The sequence below is a fragment of the Zingiber officinale genome, chromosome 5B, assembly GCF_018446385.1.
Source record: "Zingiber officinale cultivar Zhangliang chromosome 5B, Zo_v1.1, whole genome shotgun sequence".
Classification (NCBI taxonomy): domain Eukaryota; kingdom Viridiplantae; phylum Streptophyta; class Magnoliopsida; order Zingiberales; family Zingiberaceae; genus Zingiber; species Zingiber officinale.
In genome coordinates this window covers 2,274,470-2,292,177 of record NC_055995.1, presented here as the reverse complement: position 1 = coordinate 2,292,177, position 17,708 = coordinate 2,274,470, and the positions used below count along the sequence as shown (strand labels likewise).

Below are 17,708 nucleotides of genomic sequence, written 5' to 3'. Positions count from 1 at the left end.
CACTAACAGGTACTATCTTCTTCCCCCCAAACATACCCGTCCGACTGAACAGGATGCGGTCCCCACATTCAGTTAACCACTAAACATCCACGGAAACCGACAAAAACAAAAACAAAAATCTGATTAAAAAAGAATTATTAAATATTTTTAGATCTCCATAAAAAAAATTATTCTTTAATTTAAATATTATTTTTTTTTAGTTAGAACCAATATCCAAATTACACGAATAATTCTGGGTGGCCGGCCGAGCCTCGAATTTAAACCTCCATTGCATCAGAACCCAAGGTAGCGAAGGCGGTTGCTGCTACTTCACCGGAGCGCAGAAGAGACGAGGCGGTTTCGGCCACGAGTTCTTCTTCTCCGAAGCCCGAGAAATCTCGTCGTTTGTAAGATCGAATAAGCTCTTCTTTCAATCGAAAGCTACTTCCAAGGGACATGTTTTTGATTCTTCCTAGTAGGCTGTCTGGGATGCCTGCCCCTGTCCATGACCTATCTGCTGATCCCTGTATCCTCGTTTTATGCCCAATGCATCTTCTTGTTCTGCGCGCTGGTTCTGCCGGATTTCGTTCACAAAACCCCCCTTCTAATTCGTCCTCACAGTGAAAATGAGTCAGACTGATTTAGTTTCTTTAAGCCGGCGATTAATCGAGCAGGATGTTTAGAATGTTTACTGTTTGGAAATAAAAAATAGGACCTTTCAGTATGTCAGTCTTGATCTGGCTCCCTATTTACAGCGACTCCTCAATGAGCCTTCACCTTGAGACTTGTTTGTTCTCAACCATTTGTTGGCTATTTTTTATATATCTATGGCTTTTTGCTAATGGTGTACAGGTGTAGAACTTAGAGGCGAGGAATGGGAGCGGTCGGCGCAGAGGAGCTGATTGGGCGGGAAAAGGTGGAGTCGGCTTCTGGTGACGGAGGTAATGGCAAGGCGGAGAAGATTTTTGTTTCGGTGCGATTGAGGCCACTGAGTGAGAAGGAGATGGCATCGAACGATCCTTGTGATTGGGAGTGCATCAATGACACCACTGTTATCTTCAGAAGCAGCCTACCGGAGCGGTCTATGAGTCCCACGGCTTACACATTTGGTGAGCTTGATTCGTAAACATTACTTTTCACTGTCGTTGTTGCTCCGGCTAGTGAGGTTCTGCACATTCTATTGGATATTATCGCGGCCTGTCTATTTTGATTTCTGACGATATACATTTTTTGCCTGGCATGGTCAATGATGAAGTTCTTGATAATAATTTATTTTCACCTTATGATTCTTGCTAATAGACAGAGTGTTTCAAAGTGATCACACCACCAAGCAAGTGTACCAGGCAGGGGCTAAAGATGTTGCTCTTTCTGTAGTTAGTGGTGTTAACTGTAAGTGGACTGGATTCAATCTGTTTTCTCAAAATTGATTACATAAATGTTAAGATTTTGGTATGCATGCTTTCCAGCTGCTATTTTTGCTTATGGTCAAACAAGCAGTGGGAAAACATACACAATGACTGGGATAACTGAGTATGCTGCACAAGATATATATGAATATATTCATAAGGTAGTGCAGATTATAGTATTAGCACTCTATCACCTAGTTGTAGACCTGCTGCTCTATGGTTCTGGAAGAAAAATCTGACTTAATAGTTTGGCCTTTTTTCAGCATGATGAGAGAGCATATGTGCTGAAGTTTTCAGCAGTAGAGATCTACAATGAGGCTGTAAAAGATCTATTAAGTACAGATTCTTCTCCCCTAAGGCTTTTGGATGATCCAGAGGTGAAGTTTCTAATCTTGTTTGTGGTTCATTTCCCCTAACTGAAGGGTTGAAAGAAAATGTTTCTTTTGCAGAAAGGAACAGTAATTGAGAAACTTTCAGAGGAAATTTTAACGGACTGGAACCACCTTAAGGCACTCATTTCTGTGTGTGAAGGTAACTTAGGCAAAGTTCAGGAATATCACTTTTGCTAGCTCAGATTTAATAACTTGTACGGTCTTTATTTTCCTTAGCTCATAGAAAGATAGGGGAGACATCTCTAAATGAAACAAGCTCCAGATCTCATCAAATTCTTCGATTGGTTTGTTATTCTCTATTTTCATAATTTCGTTGAGACATAAGAATGTCCCATCAATACTGCTTTGGGAGTCATTGATATTTCCTTTGATGGACTGAAACTTGCAGACTATTGAAAGTTGTGCTCGAGAATTTCTGGGAAAAGACAATTCAAGTACACTCGTAGCTAGTGTGGTAGGCTGATAAACTTTTTATTGTGTTTTGTTTATACATCTGTAGACGGTTCATATGTATTACAGGGTGTTTATTTTGGAAAGCTTATTCTATTTGTTGGATGCAGAATTTTGTTGATCTAGCAGGGAGCGAACGTGCATCTCAGGCATTATCTTCTGGTACTAGGCTTGAGGGTTACCACATAAATCGAAGCTTGCTGACACTTGGATCTGTTATTCGCAAATTGAGGTTGTTGAACCTTGTCTCTTCAGTCTTTTCTTTTCCTCTGAATTTTTGTTGGTTTCACTCCTCTGAAGTTAAGTTGCCTTTCCTTTTGACATGCCTCATTAATAATTTTTGAGTTATTCGAATGCTTTAAGACCTGCCATATTGACTTTCTTTGTTTATATTTATCCATGCTGGTTGATTCAGTTTTTTGAATATCATGTGATCCATCCAGAAACCAGACTTTATTTTACTTTTTAAGATTATTATTTGTTTTACCTAGGAGAAGAGCTCTATATAAGGTAGATCAATCCTTGGTGGCATTGAAGCATTATGGCTAGTGCATGTGGAACCGGAAGATGCATCCTTGGTAACAAAGTGAATTGAGGATGAGATGATGGAAGTTCTGATCATTATATCCTATCCCTTCACTAGGGATATTGCTGCAATATAGAACAAGATGGGAATTGCAACAAAGAGAATAAGAGCGTTGCGAAAGCATCAGGAGATAAAGTGGGAGGTGGTGGTGATGCCGAAGAGAGGGGAAGCCAATGTTGAAGGGAAGAGGTGGTTCAAGCAACAAATCAGTGAGAGAGAATGAGCTGAGTTGGCTTTGGTACCAAGTTAGGGGAAAATTTTGTTAGGACCTTGGCGACCGGCTAGAGGGGGGGTGAATAGCCCTGCAAAATAAAACAAAAAGACCTTCCTCTACTTATAGCTTTATCAAGATAAACACTCGCATAAAATAATTAACAGACTAAAAAAAAAGAGGCACAAAGAAATTACTTGGTTACAACCGGGGAGATTGTTAATCCAAGGAAGTTAAAAGCGCACTAAACAAATTCTCCTTCAAGCGGAGAAGTCTCTTACAACGTTGATGGCTCACAATAACAAAGCTAGAATCAAGTAGAATCAATTATAAGTGTTTTCTAGTGTTATTCTTGTTCTGGGACCAGGGTTGTATTTATAGTCTGGTCGGGGCACCTGGAAGGGTTCCAGGCGCCTGGAGGGGGATAAAATTTTATTTCCGTCGCAATGGATCGCGTTTGACGCGTTCCAGATAAAAATTCTGGTCCGGGAGCCCTGAAGGGTTCCAGGCACCCAGAGTCCGACTAATCCGGGCACCCGGACCAAGAAAGTCAGCATCCTGTTGACTTTCGGTCCCGGTATTCCACTCTTGTTCCACTCGCCTTGGTCTGAGTCTTCCACTCCGACTCCGCTCGTTTGTGTGATCTCGGCCATCTGGAATAGGGCTCACCCGAACCCAACTGAGCAACCTTCCGCTCCTAGCTTCTCATCCCCCGGAATCGCTGTGTGCTTCCTTCTCGTCGGCCGACGTATTCTTCCGCAACGCCTCGTCCGTCGGATGCACTGACCTCGTCGGCTCTCTCCCGTGTCGTCCTTCTCGCTAGCTGCGTTTTTTACTTGTCTCCTCGAGCAATCTTCCGTTCCGGCTTCTCGTCCCTCGAAAACACCGCGTGCCTCCTCGTCCGCCCGCGTACTCTTCCGCAGCACCTCGTCCCTCAGATGCACCGAGCCCGTCGGGTCTCTCCCGTACCATCCTTCTCACTAGCTACGTCTTTCGCTCGACTTCCTGTGCTCCTAAGTTCTTGTACACTTAGACACAGAATTAAAAACCAGGACCTAACCTAACTTGGTTGATCACATCAAAACTACCTTGGGGTACTAACAAATTCTCCTGTTGATCGAAGAGAATAAAACTTATTAAATAAAATAATTGTCTAAAATATGAAAATGAAACTCTAATAACGATATGCCCAATAAAATTATAATATTCATTTACATGATAAATTGTAAATATGCAAATATGTATAACTATATATGGTACCCTTAGCTGAATATGCAGTCCCAATCCCCTTCAATACTTGTGATAGGTATCTACCATTTCACGAAACCTTAGGCAAGAATTCCTGTCTATGCATGCAAAGTTATGCTATATTATGCTAGTATTTAAAGATTGAACATATGATTAATAGTGTCGAAATTGACAAGCTATACTTGTGCACTCTCAATGCTTTTTCGAAGTGAACTGATATTGTGGATTTGATGATCCATAATTTGGTCATTTTCTAGAATGTCAATAACACTTAAAATTGATATACTTTTCATTTGCAACTTGCAACTCTCCTTTTATTAGTTCATAACTTGATCTACCACTGTACCTGTCTCGGTTTGCACAGCAAGGGAAGAAATGGATACATTCCTTATCGGGATTCAAAGCTCACACGGATATTGCAACCATCACTGGGGGGTAATGCAAGAACTGCCATCATTTGCACAATAAGTCCTGCAAGAAGTCATATTGAGCAGTCCAGACACACTCTTCAGTTTGCCAGTTGTGCAAAAGAAGTAGTTACCAGTGCCCAGGTGAATATAGTTATGTCAGATAAGGCATTAGTCAAACATTTGGAAGAAGAACTCGCAAGGCTGGAGAATGAATTGAGATATCCAGGGATATCTCCTACCGTTGAAACAATGCTGAGGGAGAAAGACCTAAAAATTCAAAAGGTAATAAATAGTCTTCTAATTTTTCATTCAAACCTGCAAATACACTGTTATGTATGATACATGCTTTCGTATACTTATCCTATGAATACAATTCTAAGTTGGTACAGTTTGAATAATTTCTTTGTATTTCTCTCAATTGTTTGAATCAGTTGCATGGATCATTGTTCTCCATTGATCTACACAGAGTGCATGTTTTTAAAATAATATATAGTGGAAGCCCTCACTTCTTTTATGACAATGGGTTCCAAACAGACCAAGGTAATAACTCCTAAGACTCTCACCAACTAAGCTAGCTAACATAGGGTCCATGCTTGTCAGTCTAGGATAGATTGGATCTGTCTTTCCCATTGAAATATGATGCTCCAGCTTTCTTTTCGTTTGTCAATAATGTAACATTTTCAGACTAGAAAGTGATTAGAATAGAACATGCATTCATTTTGGGATATTCTGGTAACTTAAGAAAAGCCATCTATATTTCGATAATATTACATAACAGAAATGATAATAATTTGCTCAGTACATGGCTGCAAGCTTAGAAATTAATTGATGTTGTAATATATATTTTTGTAGATGGAGAACGAGATAAACAAGTTGATCCAGCAATTGGATATAGCTCATTCTCAACTAGAAAATTCGCCGCAAGTTATTGGAAAGGATCCTTCTTCAAGACCATGGGTGTCTATTCTTCCTTCTGTCCAAACTTAACTTTTATCATATTTAAGTTTTTTTTAAATTTATTTCTCATTTTTCTTCCAGGAGGAGCCAAGCAGTACCTCACCACTCAATGGACATTATGTGGGTCATTATTTACCCCCAATGTCTGAGCCATCAGATAGCACTGATCTCTGTACTGTTTCTGCCACCTCAAGATTTGTAGCTTCATACAACCAGAGCTGCTTGCAAACAGGAAACTACACAAATCCATCACCAAGACACTTAGGGCAAAATCACAAGTTTATCGAGTCAAATGGGAATCAAGGTGGTCAGTGGATTGGTGAAAACTTCAATGATGAATTTGAGCAATTGTATCAGGATGTTCACTGCATTGAAGTGAATGGTGCGCATATGAGCGAAGATTCAGAGTCCATCTTAACTGAAGGAAGCAATAGCCTCCAACGGTTGAGTGTCACAACTCCAGAGCACATATATGGGAATTGTGAACCAGAGAGACAAAGGGATCTGGATTTTATGAATGCCAATCCTGTCACTTTGGAACAACATCTTCAGAATGTAAAGAAGACACTTAGCAGCTTTGTCGAAGCACATCCAAATAGATTCCATCCATGTTCAACATTGCAGGATCCTAGATCTAAAGATGTTCCATTAAGTAGAAGTATAAGTTGTAGGTCAACACTGATGAGCTCTCCAACTTGGCTCAAAGTAGATAATACATCACCTACTATATCTTTAGATGGATTCCATGGAAGGCCTGAAGAATTACAAAAGAAAGGATTTGCCTGGAACTTCAGAGATACTATTAGAAAGTTATCAGCAAGAGGATCTCAGAATTCTGGAGATAGCACATCTTTTAGTGTTCAAAAGCTATTGAACACAGAAGCTACTTCCAGTGGCAAGATGGACAGATCAGTTGACTACACAGAGCTCAATGAAATGGTTCAAGTTGATGAACAAAAACAATCAACTATTGATCAGGTATGATATCCATGGTGAATGAGTAGTGTTATTTTTATTGAACACTTCATGTTTCATTACACAATGTCACCGTGTACGTATTATTGTTAGGATATAGCCCACCTCATTTTTGTTTTTGTTGACTACATAACTTGTTTTCTTAGGGGAGATTCCCTAACTATTTAACATAACAGTAGCATCAAACATGCTATTATGCATTTAGTGTGTTATGATATATAGACTTGCAAAATAGCAAGGAAATTAAAAAAAAATTAAGGTCTTTGATTGTTTTAGTGCATTATGGTATATAGACTTATATTAAGACACTTATTACTATGCATAATAGCACGTGATGCTATTCCCACGGTCTCTAAAGTTGTGTAATCCCTAATCAATTGAGAGTCTTTGATTATTTTGCTTTATTCATATTCTTAGGATAGTGATATGACAAATTGAGCCCTAGCTACATTTGCTGTAGCTACAAGTGAACGTGAAGACACTATATTTCTTGGTTTCTTCATCATTACCTCTTGAAACCTAATTCATCTTTTTTATGAGTTCATAATATCCTTGTTATTTATGAAGGTTCAGTTGACACCTCAAAGCTCTTTGAGATTCCCATTAAGGTCATAAATTAAGAAGATGCTTGTAGTTATACCAAAGAATGTAGAAAATTCTTCCTCCACACACAGGTTATGACTTATTTCATGTAGATAGATGGGTGTTCAGAGGCTTGTTCCAGATGTGAGAATAAAATGCTCAAATCTTTGCATGAAGGAATGAGGATTTATTAAAAGATGGTGGTACCAGAAAAAAAACAGCTTATCCTCTTGATTGTACTCGTATGTTCATTATCTGGTCTGCATAAATCAATTCATCTCTTATCCTTAACATTTCACTATGGAGAACCGTGAATTAGACAACAACGACAACAACCAAGTCTTATCCCACTATGTGGGGTAGGCCATATGAATCCTTTTACGTCATTGAACTCTCTTACTATATCATCTATACTTAAATAAATTTTATCTTGTTTTATTATTGTTAACCAAGTCTTTTTTGGTCTTCCTCGTTTGATATGCGTGTTTGTCATAGTTTCATATCACCTAACTGGAGCATTAATTGGTCGTCTAAGTACACGCTCATACTATCTTAAATGCGTCTCTCGGAGTTTTTCCTTAATAGATACAACTCCGACTTTCTTTCTAATGCTCTCAATTCGTATTCTATTCATTCTCATATGTCCACTCATCCACCTTAACATCCTCATCTCTGCAACTCTCATCTTTTGCTCATGTGTTCGAGTCATAGCCCAACATTCAGCTCCATATAACATAGCAGGTCTAACTACGATTTTGTAGAATTTTCTTTTAAGTTTTAGAGGTACTTTATGGTCGCATAAAACACTCAACACTCTCCTCCATTTCAACCATCCTGCTTGTATTCTATGTAAGACATCTTTCTCAATCCCTCCATCATTTTACAAAAATGATCCTAAATATCTAAAGCTCTCGGTTCTGGGCAACTCGTCATCTTCTATCTTAACAATTGTCTCATTATATCTAATATTGTTAAACTTAAATTCCATATATTCTGTCTTTATTCTACTAAGCCTAAAATCTTTCCTTTCTAGTGTTTTCCGTCAAGATTCTAGTTTAGCATTTACTTCTTCTCATGTTTCATCTACCAAAATAATATCATCTGTAAACAACATTGACCACGGTACTATGTCTTGAATGTGTGTAGGAAGTTCGTCCATAATTAGTATAAAAAAATAGGGACTTAGAACTGATTCTTGTTGTAATCGTATCTTTATTGGAAATGCTTCAGTTACTCCGTCTGAAGTTTTACTCTAGTCGTTATATCCTCGTACATATCCTTAATTAGTTCAATATATGTTATGCTAACACCTCTCTTTTTTAGAATTCTCCATATAATTTCTAGACTCTATTATAAACTTTTTCTAAGTTAATGAATACCATATATAGGGGTGTAGCTATATAAGGCTCAGGAGGTGCGGTCGCACCCCTTGGAATTCAAGGAAAATATTAATACAGTGGGAAAAAAATAACAAAAAAAAAATGTATAGTCATAAATTTTAAAACTTTCTCGTCTTTTTAGCAAAAAAATTCCAATTAACACCCTTTCAACCTAACCCATTTTCCTCTTTTCCCAAGTCAATTTTTTTCTTTATCCCTTTTTCTTCTTCTTCCTCTAATCCCGAATTTTTATTTTCCTCTCTAATTTTACCCACAAAATCTTTTGCGACATGTCGCTACCGTTATAGCCCAAGTCACTATCGTTAGACACCGATTGCTACCATTGCCACTGTCATTTGTTGCATGGTCATTATTTTCATTTGGCTAACGTCGTCGCTTCGCCAATGCTCCATAAAAAACACACCTTTTAATTGAGGTGAAATTTACTTAATTGATTTCTTTCGCTTAGCCGACACCGTTGTTTGCTGCCAGCATCACCGTCATCATTCACCGACTCTGTCGCTTTGCCCCTCCTGAGTGAAAATCCTAGCTACGCCACTGACTCCATATGTAGATCTTATAAACCATGAATTAGAGATGCAAATTAATAACACATCTATAAAAAAACAAATAAATCTTTAAATTGCTTGGAACCGAAGATTGTGGCATCTTACCATGTTATTGTAAATTCTTTGATCTTTATTTTGTGCACATATTTCTGAATGTTAACACTTTTGTTTTGCAGAACTTTTTCCATTGGTAACTGCCATCTAAATTGGTTTTAAATTTCTCCTCAATACCAAATAGTCATTTCCCACAAAATTTCCTTTTGATGCGAAGATGATGAAACTAAATTACGGGTCGTGTTATATTTAGTATTTCCAGTGAGCAATGAACATGAACTGAAGTTGCGGTAATCATTTTAATAAGCTTCCTTAATATTTTTTTGCCCCTCTCAGGATACTGGAAAGAATGTGTTTCAAGAATTGGGAGCCAAGGATACCGCAAAGTATGTGGGTCAGAAATCAACTCTAGATTCACTGCAACCTCCTACATTATGGCCTCGTGAGTTCGAGAAAAACCAACAAGAGATAATTCAGCTTTGGCATGAGTGTCATGTTTCCTTAATCCATAGAACTTGCTTTTACATGCTATTCAAAGGTGATCCAACCGATTCTATTTACATGGAAGTGGAATTGAGGAGATTATCCTTCTTAAAGAGCACAGTATCTCGACAACACATCGATAAGGCATCAACAGTCGGTCAACATTTTACTTCTGCGCCAAGGTTATACTGAATGTGCCACTTTTTTTTCCCCCCATTCTCTTGAACATGTAAAATCATAGCTATAATTGATAACTAAAACAAGGTTGGCTTCCCCTCTGACAGTTTAAGATTGCTTCGACGTGAAAGGGACATGCTTTGCAGGCAGATGGAAAAGAATTTGTCTGGTGCTGAAAGAGAGAGCCTGTATGCCAAGTGGGGAATTGAATTGGACTCGAAACAGAGAAGACTGCAGCTTGCTCAGTGCCTATGGTCAGAGCCCAATGACATAGAGCATGTTAGGGAGAGTGCAGCCGTTGTGGCAAGCTTGATTGGACTCCTGGAACAAGGGCGTGCCCTCAAAGAAATGTTTGGCCTTGCATTTTCACCTCAAAAATCTAGTAAAAGATCCAGTTGGAAATATGGATTGTCATACCGTTAAGTAGCTTTTGTTTTCTTTTTGCTAAATCGTTAATTCTTTTCCTGTCTGAATGTTCTGCCGATGGGAAAATAGATACAGTTTACCTCCTTTTGCGATAAATGGTCAGTGGTACTTTACTGCTCCTTGTTGTTTTATTAATGGCAGCAAGTTTCAGTGCTGCGACCCTCGCAAAATTAACAATGAAAATGGTTATGTTTCATTTAGGTCAAATTTCGTTGGCTCTTGTAAAAGAGAGCGTGGTTCATAAGTACCTTTTATCACTGCTTGTTGAAATTTATCATTCTAAATTCACTATAAAAAATTGTTCAGTGCTGACGGTGCCATCATTTCAAGCCACTCAATTCTTTCGTACTCAATAAACAAACTATAAATTGTATCCAATGCGTCAACAAAGATTTGAAGTAGGAACAAAATTTCCATGAGAAATTGCCAGAATCTTTACTCCATGAGACTGCTATAATCTGAATCCATGCTCTGATAAGAACCCTCGGACACTCAATTCAGAAATCATTTGAGAACTTGAAACACCTGATCCATTGACTAGCAAATGTGGGCCTGTTGAAGATTGCTTCTGCAAGCCAATCCTAATTCTGAAACCACTACAAATAGGCCCATGTTTGGAGTTGACTGAAATACGAAGGTAATAAGATATCACTTGGAGAACCAGTAAATGACGATGAATAATGTACATCCTGCAATGACAGCAGAGAGAATTATCGTGTCCTTTGATTTCTTCCTCTTTATCATTCCTGCAAAACACAATGAATATCAGTTATCCTTTCCAAGTTAACCTGCGTCTCACTTTCATTCTAGAGGAGATGTTATTCTCCCATGATGTTATCTTCTTCTTTCAAACATGTGCAACCTAATTCTCTAATTTTATCAGCCATTGAAGCTCCACCTAATTTCTTTTGAAAACTAAATTACCTAAACTTCTAATAATCCTCACCTATAAGATATTTTAGATAAAAGAACATATCAACACAGCCTTTCTTTTTCTATAATATGGTCATAAGAAGACTAAAAAAATTTGATCAATTATAAGAATGAATACATTCAATTAAATTTCATTTGACAATCATGATCTTAATCACAAATAATTTATGTTTATCATCTGTCAAAAAAATAAATGTAGCTCATTTTAAATACAATTTTTAACTAACTTTTGAATAGCATAGTTTTTCCATGTAATATAAACAACTAAGTGTGTCCTAATCATAGTGTTTCTTAAAATTTATGCCTACATAATGTTGGACTGTTTGTTTAATACAATAATATAGGGAGTTTATCACTACTACTTTTAAGGATTTATAGTCCATAACTCCATATCATGTCGGACTGTTACAATAATATAGGAGTTCAGCTGCTTTCTATCTACTTGCATGCAAAGATCATGCATAATTCTGATCATACTGGCCATTTGCAAATAGACATTATAGTTCAAATTGTTCTACACATTTAGTTTATTTAATTTCAATAAATTTGTAGGAAGTCGTTACTTGAGGAAAGATAAAGACCTAGTATATTGCGAATCATCGGGAATCTGTCGCTAAGTTGCTTTACTTTTCCCTGAATGCCACTGAAAGTACTTCTCTGAGCTAACAAAATACCCTTCATTTCCTCAGCTTGACTGGTCACTTCATCAATCTAATAAATGAAAGAAAGCATTCAAAATATTTTCCTCTTCTATATACAAAAATAATAAAAATAAAATAAAATACAATTGCTACTACCATCTTTGAATATTATATAAATCCACTTACCTGAGAAATACTTCCATGTATAGCAGCACGCTCTCTCAGTAAATTTGGTGCTGATTGTGTGCTGCCTGATGCCTGCTCATTAATAGTTAGCCAACATAAGAATTGGAATTTGAATTTTCTCTAGTTTAAACTAGAAGGAAACCTTGTGTTCATTTATATCATTGCGCACTGAAATAAGTAGCTCGGCATGCTCCCTCATCGACATTATGTTACCCCTTGTTCGCTTGAACTCCTGATTAATGCAACGAACGTGAAGTTGGTGAAAATTACAGTCCTAACAAGGTAAGAGGACTGACTACAGGTGAAGTTTTCATTCTTGTCAGCATCACAATTTTATAACCATACATAATTCATATTTTGAGCGTCTAATTTCATAAAGTTGACAAGATACGGGAAAAACTAGCCAATGTACTCAAAGCATGGATTTTCCATAGGGCAGCAGATTGAATATCCAAGAACTATGAATAGAAGAAACAAGTTATTTACTGATAGTTTTCATGCTGAATTCACAAGCATCAGCAAGAATATTTAATTCTTTAGCCAGTGAAAGAAATGAGAATAAACAGTTCCTACTATGCACTGATATCTTGCACAAAATCAATCTGTTTAATCAAAAATTGAGTGAACGTACAAAACATATGCAATAGTATGCCAAACCAAATGTGTCATGATCACCGCAAAAAATTAAAATAAAATCTAATTGCACAAGATTTCAGAAGGAAATATCAGTCCATATTCGACTCTAATTTAAAATTTGCTGCTTCACCAAAGAAATATAACTTGCTGTCAAATGTAAACAACATGCACCTTATTCCATCAATCTTATTTTCCTCAGACCTTAGTCCTACAACGAGGGCATTTTTGGTGTCCTAGCAAGGTAGTATATATCTCTTAGCACCTTGTTTGAAAACATAATGAAACAATGAATCCCTAAAAGGAAAAGGGTTCAACTAACATTGTTAATGCAATATGGCTAAACTCTTAAACTTGATCAACAGTGCTTTTTTATTTTTACAAATTTAATGGCATAGCAATATTGGATGAAGCACAATACGCCAAACCATGAGTGTGATGTAAATTGTAAAGGCACATTCCATTCTTCTTCTTCTTCTGTTAACAAGGGATGTTAGGCATACAAAACTTCCCTTTCCAACCTCCGATAAGGTGTTCATGCGATGGTTCAATTCGAATCAAAAAATAATTTTTTTCTAAACAAGTGAGTGTCAAACTCTCCTATTCGCTCGCCTAAAAAAAAAAGATTATGGATCCTTTTGCTTACTTCATCAATAACCCTAATCACAAAAAAGGGATAGGCCAATGATTCATTTCCTTTCAAAGGAATAGACTTCGATTAATTAGAAGGAACCAAAAGAAGAAAAAAACGCAATAACGAAAATGACATGGAATTCAACCTGGGTGAACTCGTGAAGGATATCCCTATGCCTGGTGAGTTTCTGGGCCACAGAGGTCGTTGGCGCGGCCGCTGAGGCACACCTGCTCATCGCCTCGTTCACTTGCGTCAGCCTCGCCAGCAGCATCTCGATCTCCATCTCCATCGACTTCCAGTGGGAATCGCTCGCAGGGCTTCTCGGATCCGAGTAACCTACAACCATTAACGGAAGCAAGTGCAATCAAAACCAAGAAACGAGAAGGGGGAGGGGGGAAAGGACGGGGTTCAACCCCACCTCCGAGCTTCGCGTAAGAGGAGAGGCGGACGTCGAGGTCGCCTTCGATCCGCCGTGCTTCTCTCCGCAGCTCGTCCCAGTCGGCGACGGGCGACGCTGCGCCTGCCATAGCGTTGGCCGATCTGTCTCCCGTCGCGTTATATCGATTTCGGTCCCGTGCCCCAGATTTGTGGCTCTTCCTCTCTCTTCTCGCTCGGGCTGTCCAACGAAATAGGTGAGGAACCAGACGCGCTAGCCGACTTTTTAACCCGCTTTGTGGTTCGACTGCCCCCAACTGATATTTTAGGGTGTATTAAACTAGACTTTTAATGACTCTTCTAAAATTTAAAATTCTAGATATATTGAAATTAGATTTTTATAAACTCTTTATAAATTTAGTGATATTCAAAATAGATTTTCAAAGAATTATAAAAAATTATGTGGTATTCAAACTTGACTTTTTAAACTCCTTGAAAGTTTAAAGGTATCCAATAATAGATTTCCAAGGATTCTTAGAAAATTCTTTAGTATATATTTAAATGCCTTAGTTATTACCATAAAAAGTAAAAAATTATCTTCCATTTTACCTAGAGATTTTGACAAATTTTAATCGCACTAAACTCTCTCAAGACGTCTCGGGTTGTCTCCTCTCACGATAAAAAAAACCTCCTCTCACGACCAAAAAATTCTCCTTCAAAAGTATGATTGTTACTGTTTCGATTGTTCGTCTACAATTTTTCTCTTATTTCATAACGATTGGTACTGTTTCAATTGTTCGTCTATATATCTACAATTTTTCCTATCCCGATTGGTACCATAAACCTATATATCTGTCTACCGTCTCTAACACAATCTCTAACGATTAGTATATACTTTTTTCAACTCTATGGGTCAACGTAAGTAAATATTGAATTATTATATGAATAGTGGAGCAAAATTTTTTGTTTGATTTCATTTTTTAATGGGTGTTTGATTTTATTTTTTCTTTTACAAAGCACAATTTGTATATGGAAAATTAATAGTAGTATTTATTATATCTCTAACGATTACTATTATATGAATAGTGGAGTAGAATTTTTTATTTGATTTCATTTTTTAGTGGGTGTTTGATTTTATTTTTATTTTATGGAGCACAATTTGTGTATAGAAAATTAATCGTAGAAACTTCATGTAAAATATTTTTCTTTTGTGGTTCATAGGTGGTTATTTTTGCATCATTCTAACTCAAAATCGACTTTGAAATGTTGCTGGTTTTGGATTTATATAATTTGGGAAAAATGGAGCAGCTGCTCTATGTTCTGTAATTTCCAATATTCATTTTAGCAAAGAACAAAGGATCAAAGAAAATATCAATTATTTATTAATTTTTATACATGATGGCTTGCTTTTATAAACATGTGCAAATATCTAACCGAGAATGTATGAACTTTGAGGCATTAGGGAGAGCATATAAATAACATAGTATTTTATTTTCATTGAAGGAGTAAATGAAAATCTTATATAATTTAATAGTGAAATTAATAAATTAAGAAGCATTTGATTGTTGAAATTTTCTTTTTCTGTTTAATTGGTTGCATAAGCCAAACTTTTATTATAAAATAGCAAAGAATATTGTTATATATGTGCTCATCCACCATTTTTCTATCTTATGCATGCTAAAGAAGTACTATCAATGGGAGATTCACAAGCAAAATATAATATATGGACTGCGGAGGAGAGCAATGAATTATTAAGACTTATGGTTGATGCTGCAATGCGAGGATGGCGTGATAGGAATGGTGTGTTGAACAAAAGAACGGTGGAAATAAAAATACTTCCCACTCTTAATGCAAAACTTGGGTGTGAAAAGACTTTTGCACAGTATCAAAGCCGTTTGAAGTGGTTCAAACAACGATATAAAAGTCTTGCAAAAAAAAGTCAATAAGAGTCTATGAAATTCTGTTTATAAAAGTCTGTGGAATTCTATTAAAGTCAATAGAAATCTATCAACTCTATAAAAATCTATTATTTTAAAAACTCATTAAAAGTCATTAGAAGTCTAGAATGAATACACCCTCCTTAGATTATTCTGGGCTACCCAGGACCTACACTGTTTTAGTATTTAGTTTTAAAATTATTAAATTATATATCTAATTCTATTTTTATCTCGGTTATGACAGATAGAATTAAAGATATCGGATATAAAATTAGATTTTATGTATTTCTTTAATTTTTTTTATTATATAAATATTATCAAATATAAATTCGACTAAATTATAATGAGAGCAATGATTTTTTAAATACGAATATATCTGAAAATTAATTTATCTTCAAAAAGTCACTGTTCTAAATATATTAAGTCAAATTGATATTTGAGAATATAAATATAATTAGAACAACTAGATGAATTTATAGGACCTAGTTTCATATCATTCTGAGCTATATAGGTCTATTAACCAATTTTGACAGAAACTCTTTAGGTTCATTCGACCAAAATCGGTTGGTGAACCTAGGTCCTATGAGGTCGTCTAATTTTTATGATTATATTCATTCCCTCAAATATCAATTTGACTCAATATATTGAGAATAATATTTTTTTTAATATGAATTAGTTTTTTTTAGACATATTCGTGTTCAAAAAATTACTATTCTGAATATATTAGGTCAAATTAATATTTAAGAGCGTGAATATAATCAGAAAAACTAGACGAACTCATAGGATTTAATTTCACGTCATTCTGAGTCCTCTAGGTTCATTAATAGATTTTGGTCAGAAAAACCTAAAGAGTTTTAGTTAAAATTGACTGATAGACATAGAAAACTCAGAATGATATGAAATCAGATCTTATATATTTGTTTAATTTTCTTAATTATATAAATATCCTTAAACACCAATTTGACCTACTATATTGAAAGTAGTGATTTTTTTAATATGAATTGATCATTTTTTAAAAACTATAAAATTAATTGATTTGACTATTGTAGCAGTCGACTGGAAATAATAATAGGGGTAAAAATAAAATTAGGTACGTGATTTAATAATTTTAAAACTAGGATCCATGATTGAATATTTCAAAAACTTTACAAACATTCACATCCTAATAACAAGTAAAGAAATAATTAAATTAAATTAAATATTACTTTATACTAATATGAATAACTTATGGAACACCACATCATATGTCCTTTATGCCAAAATAATAAGGATATTGCCATATATATTATATTAATATATTCATTTTAATATTAACATTCATTATTTATGATCTTCCACTCATTCATCTTTATTCTTATTTTATATTAAATAAATATAATTTTAATTTTATTTACACAATTTAAATGATTATTATTTAAAATAAATATTAATAATAATTTTAAATATATTTATTACATAAAATAATTTTTTCTTATTTTATGAGTATCATTTATTTAAAATTAAAATATTATTATAAATTTGAAATAAAAGAGTACAACCTATAAAAAAATCACACTTATATAAAATTAAAAAATAATATTTAAATTAAATGTAAAGAGAAACTATAAAATACTAATTCAAGGATTATTATTGTAATATGATCATATATGTTCAACTAAGTTGGTATGAAGTTGGTAATGCACATTACTGTCACGTAGTTCAGAATTTATCTGGAGATAATCATAAAATTCTCGATTTGAGCTTTGGATGGGTTGTGACGATTTGTCACTTTCATTGTTGTACCAATTTATCACGTGACCCCTCCTTATCTTCAACAAACATGTTTTGTAAAATAATGCATGCTAACATAATATACCTTTTTCTGTACCAATAACGAGCTAGAATTCTGACAATTATCCATCAAACTTGGAGCGCCCCAAATATTCATTCAGCATCTTTTCTTACAACCTCTTGTCTTTCCTTAAACAACCTCCTCTTGGGATCCTCTGGGCAAGGAAAAACCTTCATGAAAGTAGCTCATTCCAGATATATTTCATCTGTTAGATAATACCCCTTCGTATATTGAGTCTCATTGACCATGAAATT

General features: G+C 35.6%; 2 protein-coding genes across 3 annotated transcripts; one reads left to right on the top strand and one right to left on the bottom strand.

Moving 5' to 3' along the window:
* The first annotated feature begins 251 nt into the window (after positions 1–251).
* On the top strand, positions 252–10,454 carry LOC121983906 (kinesin-like protein KIN-7F). 2 transcript variants are annotated; one of them, XM_042536594.1, is made up of 15 exons: positions 252–386; positions 832–1,088; positions 1,279–1,368; positions 1,446–1,546; positions 1,649–1,762; positions 1,835–1,916; positions 1,994–2,061; positions 2,166–2,231; positions 2,338–2,459; positions 4,637–4,964; positions 5,535–5,639; positions 5,721–6,617; positions 9,535–9,640; positions 9,737–9,863; positions 9,966–10,454. In XM_042536594.1, exons 2-15 carry the CDS (start codon positions 854–856, stop codon positions 10,279–10,281), a joined length of 2,757 nt encoding a protein of 918 aa, XP_042392528.1. In that variant the 5' UTR covers positions 252–386; positions 832–853; the 3' UTR covers positions 10,282–10,454. The 2 variants fall into 2 exon arrangements, with proteins under 2 accessions (XP_042392528.1, XP_042392527.1); XM_042536593.1 differs by having other exon boundaries at positions 9,535–9,863.
* A 91-nt stretch (positions 10,455–10,545) lies between these two features.
* On the bottom strand, positions 10,546–13,965 carry LOC121983907 (Golgi SNAP receptor complex member 1-2-like). Its single transcript, XM_042536595.1, has 6 exons — positions 13,730–13,965; positions 13,457–13,647; positions 12,187–12,276; positions 12,045–12,116; positions 11,799–11,928; positions 10,546–11,030 (listed from the first exon to the last, which is right to left on the bottom strand). Exons 1-6 carry the CDS (start codon positions 13,836–13,838, stop codon positions 10,933–10,935), a joined length of 690 nt encoding a protein of 229 aa, XP_042392529.1. The 5' UTR covers positions 13,839–13,965; the 3' UTR covers positions 10,546–10,932.
* Positions 13,966–17,708: the final 3,743 nt, after the last annotated feature.

Excerpts from the sequence above, each read along its gene's own strand:
- LOC121983907 (XM_042536595.1), bottom strand. The coding sequence starts at position 13,838 with ATGGCAGGCGCAGCGTCGCCCGTCGCCGACTGGGACGAGCTGCGGAGA. Across the intron at positions 13,648-13,729 it reads CTCTTACGCGAAGCTCGGAG|GTTACTCGGATCCGAGAAGC; the intron begins GTGGGGTTGAAC and ends TAATGGTTGTAG. Across the intron at positions 12,277-13,456 it reads TCCTTCACGAGTTCACCCAG|GAGTTCAAGCGAACAAGGGG; the intron begins GTTGAATTCCAT and ends TGCATTAATCAG.
- LOC121983906 (XM_042536593.1), top strand. The coding sequence starts at position 854 with ATGGGAGCGGTCGGCGCAGAGGAGCTGATTGGGCGGGAAAAGGTGGAG. Across the intron at positions 1,089-1,278 it reads TCCCACGGCTTACACATTTG|ACAGAGTGTTTCAAAGTGAT; the intron begins GTGAGCTTGATT and ends TCTTGCTAATAG. Across the intron at positions 1,763-1,834 it reads GGCTTTTGGATGATCCAGAG|AAAGGAACAGTAATTGAGAA; the intron begins GTGAAGTTTCTA and ends TTTCTTTTGCAG.